General features: G+C 51.3%; 2 protein-coding genes across 7 annotated transcripts in view; both read left to right on the top strand.

Annotated features, from left to right (window-relative positions):
• The window catches only part of LOC310843307 (uncharacterized protein), a 154,944-nt gene that overhangs the window by 120,017 nt on the left and 16,259 nt on the right, over positions 1-18,668 (top strand). For 2 of the 6 annotated variants that reach the window (XM_083736438.1, XM_083736437.1), the window contains exon 2: positions 18,066-18,554. The exons of the other annotated variants lie outside the window; for them this stretch is intronic. In XM_083736438.1, coding sequence (XP_083592564.1) covers positions 18,066-18,554 — 489 coding nt within the window. The remainder of the gene's footprint in view (positions 1-18,065; positions 18,555-18,668) is intronic. 6 annotated transcript variants of the gene reach the window in all.
• The window catches only part of LOC310843479 (uncharacterized protein), a 47,854-nt gene continuing 32,773 nt past the window's right edge, over positions 3,588-18,668 (top strand). The window contains exon 1 of the mRNA XM_083736941.1: positions 3,588-3,671. The gene's annotated coding sequence lies outside the window, so the exon portion shown is untranslated. The remainder of the gene's footprint in view (positions 3,672-18,668) is intronic.

Here is an 18,668-nt window from a genome sequence, read left to right as displayed (position 1 = left end):
TAAGGGGACAATCGGACCAGAAATTATTAAAAGAATGGGGTTGTGTTATAGAGTATATGAAAAAACATTGTTCTGGAGTACATATATTGGTATGTAATGAATGATGCTTTACAGGGTTAAAGAAAAAGAAAAATGGTGTTAAAAAAAAAGTACAAAGGTGGAAGTAATCTAATTAGACACAACAAGATAGTAAGAGTAAATTTTTTGAGGTCTTAGAACAAAGGAAGGAAGTCAATACGTGTATATGTACGTAATGATATGGTTTTTTTCTGTAGATGTGTGCTTTTTCGTTTATGTATAGCTTAGTTTTGTTTCCTGCGCTTTTTTCCTTTTTCTTTTCTGTTTTTTTTGTCTGTTCCTTTTTTTTTCTTTGTGTAGTATTATTTTGGATTCAATGTTTGTAATTTTTGTTATGATTCTGCATTGAAAATAAAAAAATAAAAGAAGAAGAAGAAGAATCCTTACTCCTCATAAACTCTGCTAGTAATATTGGAAAGCTTCCTATCTCAGCACTTGTACCAGGAAATATGGCAAAGTGCATTAGTATAAATCTTCATTTGCAAAGTTAAAGCACAAAGAAAAGGAACAGACGCAGTCAAATTTCAATATGTTTGGTTTACATTTATTGCATGTATCATCATCAAAACAAACATGCCACAATGCTCTTTTTCCAGAAAAAAGGGTGCCGGAACTGACTCTTATAATGGTGTCCACCTGAGAGGTGTCAGAACTGAGCCCTGCATGCAACTGACCGTCAAGAGAGGGTCACTCATGGAGAACTGTACTTGGATTGAAAGATAGATCTGCACAAACTCAGAACTGGACTCTGCTAATAACAAGGCCAGTGGAAGTGATAATTATTTAAAATTTTAAAAGATGATGCTGTTAAGGTGCTACACTCAATATGCCAGCAAATTTGGAAAACTCAGCAGTGGCCAGAGGATTGGAGAAGATCAGTCTACATCCCAATCCCCAAAAAGGGCAGTGCCAAAGAATGCTCCAACTACCGCACAATTTCACTCATTTCACACGCTAGCAAGGTTATGCTTAAAATTCTACAAAGAAGGCTCAAGCAGTATGTGGACCGAGAACTCCCAGAAGTGCAAGCTGGATTTAGAAGAGGCAGAGGAACCAGAGACCAAATTGCAAACATGCGCTGGATTATGGAGAAAGCTAGAGAGTTCCAGAAAGACATCTACTTCTGCTTCATTGACTATGCAAAAGCCTTTGACTGTGTCGACCACAGCAAACTATGGCAAGTTCTTAAAGAAATGGGAGTGCCAGATCACCTCATCTGTCTCCTGAGAAATCTCTATGTGGGACAAGAAGCTACAGTTAGAACTGGATATGGAACAACTGATTGCTTCAAAATTGGGAAAGGAGTACGGCAAGGCTGCGCTGCTCCTCCACTTCCTGGCGTAGGGACCTAGGGAGATGCTCAGAGCCCAGCCAAGAGCCAAAGGCCCCCCCAAAAGGGACCGGGGGAGATGCTCAGAGCCCAGCCAAGAGCCAAAGGCCCCCCCCAAAGGGACCGAGGGAGATGCTCAGAGTCCAGCCGAGAGCCAAAGGCCCCCCCAAAAATGGGACAGAGGGAGATGCTCAGAGCCCAGCCGAGAGCCAAAGGCCCCCCCCAAATGGACCGAGGGAGATGCTCAGAGTCCAGCCAGGAGCCAAAGGCCCCCCCCAAAAGGAACCGAGGGAGATGCTCAGAGCCCAGCCAAGAGCCAAATGCCCCCCTAAAAAGGGACCCAGGGAGATGCTCAGAGTCCAGCCAGGAGCCAAAGGCCCCCCCCAAAAGGGACCGAGGGAGATGCTCAGAGCCCAGCCAAGAGCCAAAGGCCCCCCCCCAAAGGGACCGAGGGAGATGCTCAGAGTCCAGCCAGGAGCCAAATGCCCCCCAAAAAAGGGACCGAGGGAGATGCTCAGAGCCCAGCCAAGAGCCAAAGGCCCCCCCAACGGGACCGAGGGAGATGCTCAGAGCCCAGCCAAGAGCCAAAGGCCCCCCCAAAAAAGGGACCGAGGGAGATGCTCAGAGCCCAGCCAAGAGCCAAAGGCCCCCCCAAAGGGACCGAGGGAGATGCTCAGAGAATAGCCAAGAGCCAAAGGCCCCCCCAAAGGGACCGAGGGAGATGCTCAGAGCCCAGCCAAGAGCCAAAGGCCCCCCCAAAGGGACCGAGGGAGATGCTCAGAGAATAGCCAAGAGCCAAAGGCCCCCCCAAAGGGACCGAGGGAGATGCTCAGAGCCCAGCCAAGAGCCAAAGGCCCCCCACAAAGGGACCGAGGGAGATGCTCAGAGCCCAGCCAAGAGACAAAGGCCCCCCCCAAAAGTGACCGAGGGAGATGCTCAGAGCCCAGCCAAGAGCCAAAGGACCCCCCAAAAAGGGACCGAGGGAGATGCTCAGAGCCCAGCCAAGAGCCAAAGGGCCCCCAAAAAAGGGACCGAGGGAGATGCTCAGAGCCCAGCCAAGAGCCAAAGGCCCCCCCAAAGGGACCGAGGGAGATGCTCAGAGCCCAGCCAAGAGCCAAAGGCCCCCCCAAAGGGACCGAGGGAGATGCTCAGAGCCCAGCCAAGAGCCAAAGGCCCCCTCCAAAAGGGACCGAGGGAGATGCTCAGAGCCCAGCCAAGAGCCAAAGGCCCCCTCCAAAAGGGACCGAGGGAGATGCTCAGAGCCCAGCCAAGAGCCAAAGGCCCCCCAAAAAAGGGACCGAGGGAGATGCTCAGAGCCCAGCCAAGAGCCACAGGTCCCCCCAAAAAAGGGACCGAGGGAGATGCTCAGAGCCCAGCCAAGAGCCAAAGGCCCCCCCAAAAAAGGGACCGAGGGAGATGCTCAGAGCCCAGCCAAGAGCCAAAGGCCCCCCCCCCAAAGGGACGGAGGGAGATGCTCAGAGCCCAGCCGAGAGCCAAAGGCCCCCCAAAAAAGGGACCGAGGGAGATGCTCAGAGCCCAGCCAAGAGCCAAAGGCCCCCCCAAAGGGACCGAGGGAGATGCTCAGAGCCCAGCCGAGAGCCAAAGGCCCCCCAAAAAAGGGACCGAGGGAGATGCTCAGAGCCCAGCCAAGAGCCAAAGGCCCCCCCCCAAGGGACCGAGGGAGATGCTCAGAGCCCAGCCAGTAGCCAAAGGCCCCCCCAAAGGGAACGAGGGAGATGCTCAGAGCCCAGCCAAGAGCCAAAGGTCCCCCCAAAAAGGGACCAAGGGAGATAATCAGAGCCCAGCCAAGAGCCAAAGGCCCCCCCCAAAAAAGGGACCAAGGGAGATGCTCAGAGCCCAGCCAAGAGCCAAAGGCCCCCCCAAAAGGGACCGAGGGAGATGCTCAGAGACCAGCCAAGAGCCAAAGGACCCCCCAAAAAAGGGACAGAGGGAGATGCTCAGAGCCCAGCCGAGAGCCAAAGGCCCCCCCCAAAGGATCCCTTGCCATAGGCGGATCCAGGGGGAAGCTGCCCCCTTAGAGCCATTCAAAATAATAAAGAGCTGAGGTTCAGGAAGACGAGAGAGGGCTGAGCTGGCGGGACTGGCCTTGCAAGGGTTAAAGGGAAGTGAGCTGCCTTCCTAGAGGGGACAGGAAGCAAAGGGGGGGTAGGTCCTCCAGAGCCAAGCCCCCCCCCTCCCCAGTCCTTTCCTGCTTGGGTGTCTCTCCTGCAAGGGCTGCCTCGCTCTCCCCTCCTGGGATCTGGTGAGTCTCCCCTCTCTCTCTTTCTGGGATCTGGTGGGGGTCCCAGGACTGCAGCAGGGGAGGAGGCCTGGGGGGGGGCTGATATGCTCCTGCAGGGGGGGGACCCCAAGTCAGGGAGGAGGAGAGGGTCCTGCCAGGGAGGGGCCAGGGCTGCAACGCTCTCCTTCCTCAGTTGGCCTTCCGCCCCCCCTTTCAGAAAAACAATGACTCCCCCGAAATCTCCTTCTTTAAACAAAGGAGTCCCATTGCACAACAGAGGAAACATCTGCAAATGCTTTTCCAAAGCTGGACGAGGAGGTGGACTAGACACCCCCCCAAAAAAAAAGGTGGGAGAGAAAGGCCAGGGATAAAGAGAGGGATTCCAGCCCAGAGTCTGGCTGCTGCATTGGGGACCAGTTTCCCAGTGTCTCCCAGGGCAGCTCCCCACGGAGGCCACGGTAGCAATCCCCTCGCACCCAGAGCAGGGCATCCCAGGACCACATCCTCTCTCTCCCAAAGGGATTGTTGCTGGAAAACCAGCCGGAAATGGGCGCTGCTCCTCACTGAGCCTCCAGGGACCTTGGAATCAGTGGCTGTGCGTGTGTTAAGCCATCTAAGAGAATAATAATAATAAATTACCGTCCTAAATTTCAAGTGAGATGTCTTTGGCCCCATCCACTTTGAATTGTGCCTGGAAATGTACTGGTAGCCAATGTAGGTCTTTCAGGATTGGTGTTATGTGGTCACGGCGGCCACTCCCAGTCACCAGCTCCCAGTCTGGCTGCCGCATTCTGGATTACGGTAGTTGTAGTTTCTGGGTCACCTTCAAAGGTAGCCCCACGTAGAGCGCATGGCAGTAGTCCAAGCGGGAGATAACTAGAGCATGCAGCACTCTGGCGAGACAGTCAGCTGGCAGATAGGGTCTCAGCCTACGTACCAGATGGAGCTGGTAAACAGCCACCCTGGACACAGAATTGATCTGTAGCTCGATGGACAGATGTGAGTCCAAAATGTCTCCCAGGCTGCGCACCTGGTCCTTCAGGGGCACAGTTGTCCCATTCAGGACCAGGACGTCCTCCACACCTGCCCACCCCCTGTCCCCCCAAAAGAATACTTCTGTCTTGTCAGGATTCAATCTCAATCTGTTAGCCGCCATCCATCCTCCAACCGCCTCCAGACACTCACACTGGACCTTCACCGCCTTCACATGTTCTGATTTAAAGGACAGGTAGAGCTGGGTATCATCCGCATACTGATGAACACCCAGCCCAAACCCCCTGATGATCTCTCCCAGTGGCTTCATATGTATGTTAAAAAGCATGGGGGAGAGGACGGAACCCTGAGGCACCCCACAAGTGAGAGCCCAGGGGTCTGAACACTCATCCCCCCCCACCACTTTCTGGCCACGGCCCAGGAGGAAGGAGCAGAACCACTGTAGGACAGTGCCCCCAGCTCCCAGCCCCTCTAGACAGTCCAGAAGGATGTTATGGTCGATGGTATCAAACGCCGCTGAGAGATCCAGCAGAACTAGGAAACAGCTCTCACCTTTGTCCCTAGCCCACCGGAGATCATCAGCCAGCGCGACCAAGGCAGTTTCAGTCCCATGGTGAGGCCTGAATCACGATTGGAAGGGATCCAAATGGTCCGCATCCTCCAGGTGTGCTTGGAGTTGTTCGGCAACCACCCGCTCAATCACCTTGCCCAAGAATGGTAAATTTGAGACTGGGCGATAGTTGGCCAAATTGTTGTTGTTGTTGTTTAGTCGTTTAGTTTTGTTCGACTCTTCGCGACCCCCTGGACCAGAGCATGCCAGGCCAAATTGGCTGGGTCTAAAGATGTTTTTTTAAGTAGCGGTTTAATGACCACCTCTTTCAGCGGGTCTGGGAAGGCTCCCTCACAGAGGGAAGCATTCACCACCCTGCAGAGCCCATCACCCAGCCCTTCCCGGTTCACTTTTATGAGCCAGGATGATCAAGGAGAAAGGTGGTCAGTTTCACTTGTCCAAGCAGCCTGTCCACATCCTTGGAGGTGTTACCGGAAAGTCAGAGGGCTCTCTTGGACAAATGAAGACACCGACCAGAGCAATTCAGAGCAAAACAGCAGCCAGTAGGCTCGGTCTTTATTTAAGAAAAGACTGTCGCGACAGGACTCCCACCGCCCACGAAGTGAAGCAAGATGGAAGCCCCGAACAAAGGAAGACCCTAACTTTTATTAGTTGCTAATCCCCGAAGCTACACCCCCAGAATTACATCATATTTACATCATGATTACATTAAAATTAGGAGGAGTCGAGGAGGGGCTACACAGGTAATCTGAGTGCCCTGACACCTGGCTGGAGTCTCCTCTCCCCTCCCCACATGAGTCATTTTAGAGACAAAAGGGAAGGGTGAAGTTTCCTGCCCCCTGAGGGGAATCCGGTCAGAGCCCTTTGTGAAAGTCCATGCGGAATACACTAAAATATGCAAGTTATTGTGTCCCTGATAGCCTTCTGTCTGAGCCCATCACGATGGTCGTCAAGGTTGTCACGTCCGCTGCAGAGTACGTGACCGCTCGGTCAAAGGATTATGGTTGCCATGTATCAGGTCACCCCCCTTTGATAGTCCTTGTAATATGTAGTCAAATAAAAGTGGTCCGATGAAAATCCGATGTACGGCTGATTTTTGGTGAATTTATAAAGAATATGGTCCTTGAAGTTCAAAGTACCTTCACTTTTCGGAAGCAACTTGCTACATTTTGATTAAATCAGTCACGGTCAATTGAACTTGGAAACATTGTATTGAGAGCTGTCAAAAGGTGAGGGAACAGACGCTTGCGGCTTGCAGTACCAGCGTGGCCGCCGCAAGGGGCGCTGTTCGGAAATGGTGATTGGCTGAGGCGGCCACTGTTTGACCTAGAGTTCAGGCGCCCGGTCTACTCACAGTAAAAATAGGGCGAAGCGGAGCGCTATGGCGAAAGGCTGTCAGTCTAGCGCTTCCTTATCTACGGAAGGCTTTTAAGAGATGACCCTCTAAAGGGGCATCTCTAGGGTCAGGGAGGGGAGATGCGTGTATGTGTGTGGTGCTTGTGCGGTACACGTGTAAATGAAGGGGGGTGATTTCCGGCGACAGTTCCCCCCTTCGGAGATAAGATTGCGAAGGTAGGAAAACCGCGCAATCCTTCTCTCCGCACAATCAATAAAAGTCTGACATGTCATACCTAGAATCCGGATTTTGGAAGTTCTTCAAGGGTCCCATTTCGATGGGAGTCGCCTGGGTTCCTGGTGCCGGCAGTCTGTAGGCAGTAGCTGATCGCGGGCGAAGAGTCGGAAGGCAAGAGCCGCAAGTCTGGCAGCACATCGGGAAGTAGTGGATTGCGCAGCAGAAGACAGCAATGCAGATGGTTACAGTAATGAGGATCAGGAGTCCGTTCCCTAGGAGTTGTTTTATCCAGCCTGACCCAGGCAGCCAGCTCCACAGCTGGGTATCTGACAGTCCTTCATGTTGGATGTCTTTAAGCTCATCCGTTAGTTTATGGATGTTGTTAAGGTGTCCAGTGATATTAAGGGTTTGATCGGACACGTGTGTGCAGCACTCGGTTCCGACAAGGGCACAAACGCCTCCAGTCGAGGCAAGAACGTAGTCCAAAGCAAGGCGGTTCTGTATCGCGGTCTGCCTGACTTCCGTCAACTCCGTCAGGATAGATTGAGTAGCCGCATTGGACTCTTCCATGAAATTTAGTAGGATGTCCGTTAATTTAAGGATATCAACGTGATTGGAGCCGGCTCCATACGCAGGAAAGAGAGCCCAGTCATAAGTTTCACTATTGGCTGCCACGTCGGAGAGTTGCGATAAGTCCTTTGCCCTCTTATTGCGTCTCCTCCCGGGGGGTAGGTTTTGTGTGACCCGGACCCCAGGTAAGATCAGGCCAAGGTAACAAGTGCCGCGGGAGTGGGGACTGGCCCATACATAGCCGCGGTGGCCACAAACCCAGAACAGCCCCTGTAGACACGAGTCTATGCGGCAAGTGAGGAAGGCACGGAAGAAACATTGGGAGACCGGGGAGGGGCTCCAGGAGTCAGGTAAGCTCATTACGCGTTTCCATGAAGACATTAAATTGGGGTGGATAGAGGGGTTGCCCTGGTGCCATAGGGTAATCCTGCCGTTTAAAGTAATGTCAATGGTGTACTTACAGGTGCTTTCGCCGATAACTTTGTCATTCCCGCTGAACTTCCGGCAAAGGTCACCTGTTGTGGGTCCAGTTAGATAGATGTATTGGTAAGTCAAGTTCACGGCAGTCAGGTTCCAGGATTGCACGTCAGCGGAGAGATGTTGTTGCAGGGTGAGGGGTACTCCAAGAAATGGTATGCCGCTGTGGAGGTGTGCAGGAGCATTGGCACAAATCCAACACTCATTGGTTGTTGTCTGTTTAGCAATTTGAGAGATCAGTTTCACATAGGTGTTGGAATGCCAAGTGGACAAAAAGTCATTATTGTTGGGGTTTTCGGATATTGACAGTTCCCCCCTTTGTCGAGGTGCGGTACCGGCGGGGTGAAGGGGGTCTTGGCGGAGCAGGTATGTGAGGTTTGTGGCGAGACCTCCACACCTTTGGGGTCCGGTAGTGTCCCATTCTGCTGGAGGTGTAACGGAGTGATGCCAGCCTTCAAAGGTACGCTTTCCCGTCCCAACCAGAAGCGAGTCCGATGTCCCAGACGCAGCAGTACCTTCAGAGGCAAACTCCTTGCAGGATGGTTTGGCGTGGGGTGGAATCCACTCTTTGACAGTAAAACCCATGAATTAGGCGGTCTGTGGGGTGATTCCGGTCAGTATAAACTGACTCACCGCCACCGTTGTCTAGAAGTGTCCAGTTTAGAGTTTGTTTGGGTGTACCATCAGAAAAGAGTACGTAAGAACCATTGAGGCACTGGGCTCGGTTCCAAGGGCCATCTCTGGTGAGGATGAGTTTGCCCAGTGGCATGTAAGAGGGGGAGCGCATAAAAAGTTCCCACGTTTGGTGAATAGCGAGGGTCGGTAATATGGCATGTCGAAGGAGAACGCGGGTTTCGGGTAGGCAGAAATCAAAATCTCCCAGGCGGTCCGGTGTCCCTCTTTTCACCATATCAACAATTCCAAAGTCCAGATATTTGTATTCCATTTGTAATCCTGGGCATGAGCCGTGTGTGGTTATGGTGTGTTGGGAGAGAGCAGAAGTAATAGAAAGGACGAGCAGAGTGGGTATGGTATTTGCCATTGCGAATAGCGGGTGTCGTCAGGCTGCGGAGCTGTCAAACTGCAGAGCTGTCAAATGCGGAGCTGTCAAACGGAGCTGTCAAACTGTAGAGCTGTCAAATGCGGAGCTGTCAAATGGAGCTGTCAAACTGTAGAGCTGTCAAATGCGGAGCTGTCAAATGGAGCTGTCAAACTGCAGAGCTGTCAAATGCGGAGATGTCAAATGGAGCTGTCAAACTGCAGGGCTGTCAAATGCGGAAGTCTGTTCTACGGAGTTTGAGGCGAATTGGGGGTTGGTCGTTCTGGTCGGCTGCTGTGATTATTTCGGAGGTCCAATGGGCTGAAGTGTCAGGTCCGGTCTGTTGGGCCCGGTTCGTGCCCCGATATGGTCCGGTCTGTTGGGCTCGATTCGTGCCCCGAACTGGTCCGGTCTGTTGGGCTCGATTCATGCCCCGATCTGGTCCGGTCTGTTGGTCCTCCTCGGTGCTGGTGTCGTCGTCTGCTGGGCGGGCTGGTGTGTCGTAGGGCGAGTCGTCCGCTGTGGGCTCGGGTGGCGATGCGGGTTTGCAGCGGGTGTGGTGCAACCAGGCTGTCTTTTCTGCTACCTTAACAGAAGTTGGAGTGGTTAAAAGTACTTGGTAGGGGCCCTCCCAATTGGGCTGCAAGGGTACCTTATGGTAAGTCTTCACTAGTATCCAATCCCCTGGTTGATATGGGTGAATGTTTTCGTCAAGGGGAATATTTTGGCTGGAGGCAGCGTATCTGTGTAGAAGAGTGAGTTGCTTCTGGAGTTGTATTACATAGCTAGTTAACTCTGTCTCTCCAACCTCTAGTTCTGATGTTGGAAATTGGGTATTATACACTGGGGATGGTCTTCCGAATAGTAATTCATAGGGAGATAATTTGAGGTTTCCACGAGGGCATGCTCTTAAGTTGTGGAGGACTAATGGAATGGCATTAACCCATTTGATACCAGAGTCTTTACAAAGTTTTCCTAGCTGAGATTTAAGCTGTTGATTCATTCTTTCAACTTGCCCGGAGGAAGGCGGATGGTATGGGGTATGTAGCTTCCATTTAATTCCGAGGGCGTTTGCAACCTGTTGGATTATCTCTGATGTGAAGTGGGAACCCCTGTCGCTGTCTATGTGTCGGGGAACTCCGAAGCAGGGTATGATTTCTTGTAATAGGATCTTTGCAACAATGTGGGCAGTAGCTCTGCGAGTAGGGAAGCACTCTACCCACCCGGTCAACTGGTCGATAATTACTAGAGCATGTTTGTTGCTGAGACAAGGGGGTAGGTCTATGAAATCTACCTGAAGACTTTCAAATGGGACAAAAGCCCACGGTCTTGCCCCTGGTGGGCATCTGGCGGTATGTTTTGGATTAAAGCTCTGGCAAGTATGGCAATTCTTTACGGCAGCTTTAGCGGCGAGAGCAAGCCCTGGGGCGTACCAACAGCGTTGTATTGTGTCTATAAGTTTGTCTCTGCCCCAGTGGGTACGTTGGTGCAGGATTCTCAAGTGTTTGGGTACCCATAGTCTGGGCATTATGAGTCTTTTATCCGGGAAATACCAAACTTCATTTTCTAAATGGGCCCCTTGTTCTATCCATCCTTTAATCTCCTCTGGGGTCGCAGTTTTGTACATTTCTGCGAAATCCACGTCTGATAAGACTTGTGGTCCCTGGAACTCATTGTCTGCGGAGGGGGGCTGAAGGGCTGCCTCCTGGGCCGCGCTGTCAGCCCGTTGGTTCCCTCTAGAGACTGGGTCCCTGCCTTTCGTATGTGCTTTGCAGTGTACCACTGCAATAGCTGCCGGAAGGTGTATTGAGTTCATGAGGCGCTGTACTAGGGAGGCGTGTGCAATTTGCGTTCCTGCTGTAGTCAAGAAACCTCTCTGTAACCAGATTTGCCCGGTAGCATGCACCAACCCGAAACAATACTTCGAATCGGTGTAGATAGTGATCCTTCGTCCTGCTCCTAATTCACAAGCTCTTATCAAGGCGATAAGTTCTGCTGCTTGTGCACTATATTTTGCATTGATCGGTCGTGCCTCTAGGGTCTCGCTATCAGTGACTATGGCATATCCACTTTTCCGTTCCCCTCCTATAACCTTGGAGCTCCCGTCAGTATACAAGATGAGATCTGGCTCAGGTAAAGGGAGGTAATCAAGATCTTCTCGTGGTTTCTCTACATGGCGGACTATTTGAGAGAAGTCGTGATGTGGGGTGCCATCGTCAGGGAGGGGCAGAAGGGTTGCAGGGTTGAGCGAATTTACTCTTTTTATGGTGACGTTTGAAGGACTGAGAAGGATGGCCTCGTATCTATTTAATCGTTGTATCGTAAAACGTTGACATCCTTGCAGGCTAAGGAGAGTAGCAACAGCATGGGGGACGTTGACAGTTAGGTCGTGTCCTAGGACAGTTTCTTGTGCCTTCTCTAGGAGCAGGGCTGCGGCTGCCACGGCTCTAAGGCATCCTACATTTCCTAGTACAGTGGTGTCTAGTTGAAGGCTGTAATAAGCGACAGGCCTATTCTTCCCTTGGAAGGGTTGTGTAAGGACGCCTGAAGCTACTCCCTTATTCTCATGCACAAATAGAGAAAAAGGTAGTCTATAATCTGGGAGTCCGAGAGCAGGAGAGGACCGCAGTTCTTTCTTAATAGATTCAAAGGCTTCAAGTGCCTCTGCTGACCACTGCAGCTGGTCTGGGGCATTGTCGTGTGTCATTGCTGTAAGGGGGCGGGTGAATTCCCCGTAGCGCGGAATCCATGCTCGGCAGAATCCACTCATTCCGATGAAACCTCGGAGTTGCCTTTTAGTTTTTGGTAGGGGTAATTTGGTTATTGCCTCAATTCTGTCTGTAGTTAGCGCACGGGTACCCTCTCCTAGTATGTGGCCGAGATATTTCACCTCCTTTTTACAATATTGTATCTTTTCCGGCTATACCTTGTGTCCCTTCTGTGCTAGTAGGTTTAGGAGAGCTATAGTGTCCTTTTTGCAGGATTCTAGATCCTTACCACAGAGTAAAATGTCATCAACGTAGAGTCTCAGGGCTGAGCCTCCTGGCAGAGTCACGTCTGATAGATCTTGGTGTAATATAGATGAGAAGATTGCTGGAGACTCTACATATCCTTGGGGCAGTCGAGTCCAGGTTAACTGCCCTGTCTGCCAGGTGAAAGCAAAGAGGAATTGGCTTTCTGGGTCTACGGGGATGCTGAAGAAGGCAGAGCATAGATCTATGACAGAGTAGACCACAGTTCCTTCCGGGATGGTGCTTAGGAGGTGGTGTGGGTTGGCGACTACCGCGTGTCGGGGGATAACAAAAGAATTGACAAGCCTGAGATCCTGGACAAGACGCCACTTGACGGGATTTGTATTGGGCTTTTTGATGGGAAGTAGAGGGGTGTTGCAGGGAGAGGCGCATGGGACTAAAACTCCCATCCTAAGGAATTCATCGATCATCGGGGCCAGTCTGTCTATTGCGTCTGGAGGAAGGGGGTATTGCTTAGTACATGGGAAGGGGAGGTCCTTTCTGTAGTTAATCTTGACTGGCACTGCGGACTTTAAGAGCCCGACGGAGGTTGACTCGGTTCCCCATAAGGAGGGGGAGACACCTTCTAGCAATTCGGGCGGAAGATCAATTGTGGTGGTATGGGCTTCCTGTAGGACTCCTTGGAAACTGAAGATGGATTCATTTGGCATATGTAAGTAAATGCCTTCTTGGCCACATTGTATGGTGGCGTTTAATTTACAGAGCAGATCCCTCCCCAAGAGATTGACGGGGCTAGATGTCAATAAGAAAGTATGTTTAACAGATAGCGGTCCGACAGAAACCTTTGCAGGTCTCGAGAGAGGGCAGTTCCGAGGGATTCCATCCAGTCCCATTACGGTTCTGGTTTCTTCCCCGGGGGTTAAATGGCTATTGGTGAGAGTGGAGTAAGTGGCTCCCGTGTCCAAAAGGCAATCGTAGGACTGTCCGTCGATTTGCTTTGTGCAGATTGGGTCGGAAGAGGATAGTTGTAGAACGGGACAAAGAAAAGAGAAAGAGGCGGGATCTGCTTCTAATTGTCAATGTTCTTGGTATTCCTCCATCACCATTTCATGAGTTGGGTTCGTGGGACGGTTACCGTGTTTAAAGGGATTTGTGACGTCGTGAGGTGGGTTCCAAGGCCGTGGTTGTGAGGGTGCTGAGTAGGGTTGTGTTTGCGCTTGGTGTCGGTTTGGTTCGTGTGGAGAGGAAGGCTCCCTAGGTCTGGGATAGGTGGTTTCCCTGTACTCTGACCTGTATGGCTTCGGATTCCTATACTCTGCCCTCCTGGCTCCTATCAGAAGAGGACAGTATCTTTTTATGTGCCCTACTTCATCACAGTGGAAGCAGACACGGTCGTCAGGTAAATCTGATTTTCCTAGCTTAAATTTCTCTTTGGGTGTAGGGATCCCGGCTGCATAGGCTAGCACCCGGGGAGAGTCGGGTTTTAGATCCTTCTTCTTCCGTTCATCTCTTGAGTTAAATACAGACTTCGCGATGGAAAGGATTTCGTTTATGGTTTTTCCATCATACCCAAGATGAGAGTTTAATGCCTTCCGGATGTCGGCATTGGCCTGATCCTTGAAGAATCCCTTGACTATCACCTCATGCTGTGGGCTTTCTGGATCTATTCCACCCCAGGTCTTAATAGCAGAAACTAGCCTTGAGTAATAGTCGGAGGGATGCTCATCAGGTCCTTGAAGGACAGCTTGAACTTTGGTCCAATTTACGGTTCGCTGTCCCGCAGCTTTAATACCATCTAGGATGGCCTTCTTAAAAATTTTTAGACCCCATATGCCATTGTCTGTGTTATAGTCCCAGTCAGGGTCATTATTTAACGTCTGAGCGGTCAGTGGGGCCATCGAGGCGGGACGATTTGGTTGGTAGTCTTCTCGGGTTAAAGCTTCCCCCGCCGTCGCTAGTATTTCTCTCTTTTCTGCCTCATTGAATAGGGCCCCAAGCAACATATGCACATCTGCCCATGTAGGGTTGTGAGTGGAGAAAATGGTGGCCACCTGGCGGTGGCATTTGTCGGGGTCGTCACGTAGGGAGGGCATCTTGTCGGACCAATTCATTAAGTCCGAAGTAAGGAAGGGCTGATGAGTAAATACCATGCGGGGTGGGTCTCCTACCCTGGCTGGGGGTATAGGTAATGCTCGCAGAGGGAAGGCACCTTCTATTTCTCCGATTTGCAAATTATCCCTGTTTCTAGTTCTACTGGAGACGGGTCCCTCTCTTCCTCCGTTTAGAAGTTGCCCGTTGAGTAAGGGTCCAAGATCCACGTTTACTTGGTCTCCTTCTAGGTTTGATGTACTTGAAGAAGGGTTGGGCGGCGATGTATTGGATATACTTTGGGAAAGGGTAGCAGCGGGTGGGTTTGTTTCATCTTCCCGCAATCCCGCGTTTTGGGAAGGGACAGCAGCGGTGGCGGGCTGATTTGCTACACCTTCTCTCAGTCCCGCGCTCCCCCCACCAGCTCCTGTTCTGTCCCCTGCCCCGGGTCCTGGCGGTCGGGGGGCTCGTGGTTCCGGGTAGTAGAAAGGAACAAGGGTCCTATCCAAATGCTCCTCCTGGGCTCTAATCTCATCATATGGGGGAGGTCCGGTTGGTTTTAGAACAGGCATTTGATGGGCAACTTGAGCTTGCAGCCGTTGAAACACTACGCGGGCTTCGACGAAAATGTTTAAATAGTATAGCTGTTGGGGCCTCTCGTCAGCCAGATAGGATTTAAGAGCTTGTATCTTTACGAGATTAAAAGAGCCGTGGGGTGGCCACCTGGAGGCTGGTTCTAGGTGGTGGGTAAAGGCGACCCAGAAGATGTTGCAAAGGTCCTTTAGCTTGGACTTTGAGAGTCCCTTCCTTCCCCTCAATCCTTTCCAGTTTTGGAGGACGAATTGAAGAGGGGTATCAGAGTCCTCCCTGGAGTGGAAAGGCTCCGCGGAAGGCTTGTCACTGGGAGGAGTCCAGTCTGAATGCTTGGTAGCTTGAGCTCCCATCTCTCTCTCTTTTTTTAACTATTATTTATTTATCTATTTCTGTTAACAGAGTTCGTTAAAGACAGTGGGGTTGAACACACACACACACAAGGAGAACGGACAATGGGGGGGGAAGAAAGAGAAAAATGGAAGAGAAGATTCCTTCAGTAACCAAGGTATCCTTAACCAACACAAATTTCTCTCATTCATAAATCGCGAACTAATCCCTGGAGATCTCAAACTTGAACTGAAAACCTAAACCACAGGTCTCTCTGCCCGGAAAACCTAAACCACGGGTCTCTCTGCCCGGAAAACCTAAACCACGGGTCTCTCTGCCCGGAAAAACCTGAACCTCAGCGCTGTTTACAAGACTAACCCTAGTGTGGGGCCCCAATTGTGAACCTCCCCTCTACCCTCCACAACAGCCTCCTGCCTAGCCTTTGGATTAAGTTCGGATTCCTTACTGAACGCCTGCGCAGCGCAGTGCCAGATCAGGACCCGAGAAAAACAAAGTTCTGAAAGGAAGCAAATGACCTTGTGTTCTCACGTACACGGGTCATCCCTAACAAAGGTCGCCGTGCAGGAGGGGCGGCTTCATTTGCATAAATAGGGACAGTAAAGAAGGGTTCGTACGGACGCCTCTAGACGACTCCGAGAGAGGACGTCAGAGAAACAATAAGCACCACGTTTTCCCTGGCCACGCTCCGAAAGGGAAAACGGGGAGAGAAAGAGAAAGAGAGATTCAAGATTTAGGTGTAACGTTGGAAATAAAGAGAAAGATTTGGCTGTTGTGGAGATGTTACCTTCCACCCTCCTCCCAATGTATTTTCTTCAGAACCAAACTCACGTCCGTTGATGTCCCTCGCGGATCCCGGGATCCTTTTCCTTGGCCGGCTTTACCTCGCCTTTGCTCTCTCTGGTTGGGCTTCTGGTGACGGTTGATTACCGCCCGCAAAGAGGAGGCAGGGAGAGGAAAAAAGGATCCCCGGGCAAAGGTTGCCCAGTGGCGCCTGATCCCCTCTATCTCCCCTCTCACCTTTGCAGGAGAACCAAGTGTCCCTGACCACGGTCGCCAAAACTGTTACCGGAAAGTCAGAGGGCTCTCTTGGACAAATGAAGACACCGACCAGAGCAATTCAGAGCAAAACAGCAGCCAGTAGGCTCGGTCTTTATTTAAGGAAAGACTGTTGCGACAGGACTCCCACCGCCCACGAAGTGAAGCAAGATGGAAGCCCCGAACAAAGGAAGACCCTAACTTTTATTAGTTGCTAATCCCCGAAGCTACACCCCCAGAATTACATCATATTTACATCATGATTACATTAAAATTAGGAGGAGTCGAGGAGGGGCTACACAGGTAATCTGAGTGCCCTGACACCTGGCTGGAGTCTCCTCTCCCCTCCCCACATGAGTCATTTTAGAGACAAAAGGGAAGGGTGAAGTTTCCTGCCCCCTGAGGGGAATCCGGTCAGAGCCCTTTGTGAAAGTCCATGCGGAATACACTAAAATATGCAAGTTATTGTGTCCCTGATAGCCTTCTGTCTGAGCCCATCACGATGGTCGTCAAGGTTGTCACGTCCGCTGCAGAGTACGTGACCGCTCAGTCAAAGGATTATGGTTGCCATGTATCAGGTCACCCCCCTTTGATAGTCCTTGTAATATGTAGTCAAATAAAAGTGGTCCGATGAAAATCCGATGTACGGCTGATTTTTGGTGAATTTATAAAGAATATGGTCCTTGAAGTTCAAAGTACCTTCACTTTTCGGAAGCAACTTGCTACATTTTGATTAAATCAGTCACGGTCAATTGAACTTGGAAACATTGTATTGAGAGCTGTCAAAAGGTGAGGGAACAGACGCTTGCAGCTTGCAGTACCAGCGTGGCCGCCGCAAGGGGCGCTGTTCGGAAATGGTGATTGGCTGAGGCGGCCGCTGTTTGACCTAGAGTTCAGGCGCCCGGTCTACTCACAGTAAAAATAGGGCGAAGCGGAGCGCTATGGCGAAAGGCTGTCAGTCTAGAGCTTCCTTATCTACGGAAGGCTTTTAAGAGATGACCCTCTAAAGGGGCATCTCTAGGGTCAGGGAGGGGAGATGCGTGTATGTGTGTGGTGCTTGTGCGGTACACGTGTAAATGAAAGGGGGGGTGATTTCCGGTGACAGAGGTAACAAACTTGAACTGATCCCACGGAACCTGACTAGACGGGACTCTAGCACTCTCCCACCCTGGCTCTGCTCCCATGGTGGAGTCTACCTCTTTCCAAATCTGGGTCAATTTAACTGCACAAAACTTTGCCAAATCATTGAAGGAGATCTCAGGGTCCTTTTGAGGCCCCAATGATGCAGGTGGTTCCACTAAATTGTGAACCACCTGAAAGAGTCTCCTGGTGTTGTTTTCTGCAGATGCAATAGAGGCGGTGAAGAAAGCCATTGCTATTGCCACTTGGTAGGCTCGACATTGAGCTCTAACCTGTATTTTGTCAGATTCAGAGTGTGTTTTCTGCCACCGACACTCTAGCCATCTCAGTATTTTTTTCATCGTCCTCAGCTCCGGGAAGAACCACGGGGCTGTCCAGGCGCCACAAGGAAATCAGCTGAAAGGCCATCAACATGGGATAAAACATCCCCTCCTCCTTTCTGGAAACCATTTGGATCCATTAAGTACCAGGGGTGGGCCATCCAAATCAGTCCCACCTCCCTACAGAGGGGAAGGGTCGTGGAGAAGTCCAGTTGCACCAGGAAGTGATCCGACCATGACACTTCTTTTGTTTTTGTTTCACTTCGTGTCAGATCACCCACATCCATCCAAGTCGTGGATGGCAGTGGTCTCATGAATCATTGACCTGGCATTGCACAGCAGCCCCTTCAGGTCACGTGGGTCTCCCTTGCTCATTCCAGTATCCACCCGGTCAAGACCAGACCCGGAGGCAGGGATAGTCCTCAAACAATGACTAAACCTGCCTCCTCGGTAATGACGTGGTCTGGTCATAGTGTAACTCCTCCTCCTACCCGTGATCACTGTGATCGGGTGTCTCAGTGCTTTCCCCCCCCCCACCGGGGAACCCGCCCCCTGCCATTCTGTTGAATGGGGCCGACTCCCATACAGCCCTGACCCTCTCACCTAAAGAACAAAACTATACAAACTATACAAAAAATAAAAATATTGACTAATAATAATAAAAACTTTTACGTAACAAAGCATTTGCTTTGTAGGATTGGCAAGAGCTTCTCATTAAGACAGAACTTGGCAGAAGACCAAAGGCTTCCTTCCGATCTCTGAGAGCCTTCCTGAGAGCACAGATGGATGAGCAAGACTCAGCCGGCCCTGAAGCAGGAAGAGGCCATGCCATCCAAACTGGGAGCAGTGGGGGATTCTGGGAAAACTCTGTGCAGAAGATCCTGGGTGAGGAGGACACCCTCCGCTCAGAGGTGCAGAGCCAGCAGGTGAGGCAGTTCTGCTGCCAGGAGGCCAAAGGACCCCGAGAGGTTTGCAGCCGACTCTACCACCTTTGCCATCTGTGGCTGAAGCCAGAAAGGCACACGAAAGCTGAGATGCTGGACCTGGTGATCTTGGAGCAGTTCCTGGCTGTCCTTCCACCGGAGATGGAGAGCTGGGTGAGGGACTGTGGAGCGGAGACCAGTTCCCAGGCGGTGGCCCTGGCCGAAGGTTTCCTCCTGAGTGAGGCAGAGGAGAGAAAGCAGGTGAGAGAGACTTTCCTCTGGATACTCCCAAGGGGCTCCAAACAGGACAGAGAACATCCCATAATGCTCTACTGTTGGCCCATTCTTTTTCTGGGAAGGCATCCATGGGATGAG

This window comes from Podarcis gaigeae (genome assembly GCF_964106915.1).
Source record: "Podarcis gaigeae genome assembly, chromosome: 4".
NCBI lineage: Eukaryota > Metazoa > Chordata > Lepidosauria > Squamata > Lacertidae > Podarcis > Podarcis gaigeae.
This window is presented reverse-complemented; position numbering and strand designations above follow the sequence as displayed.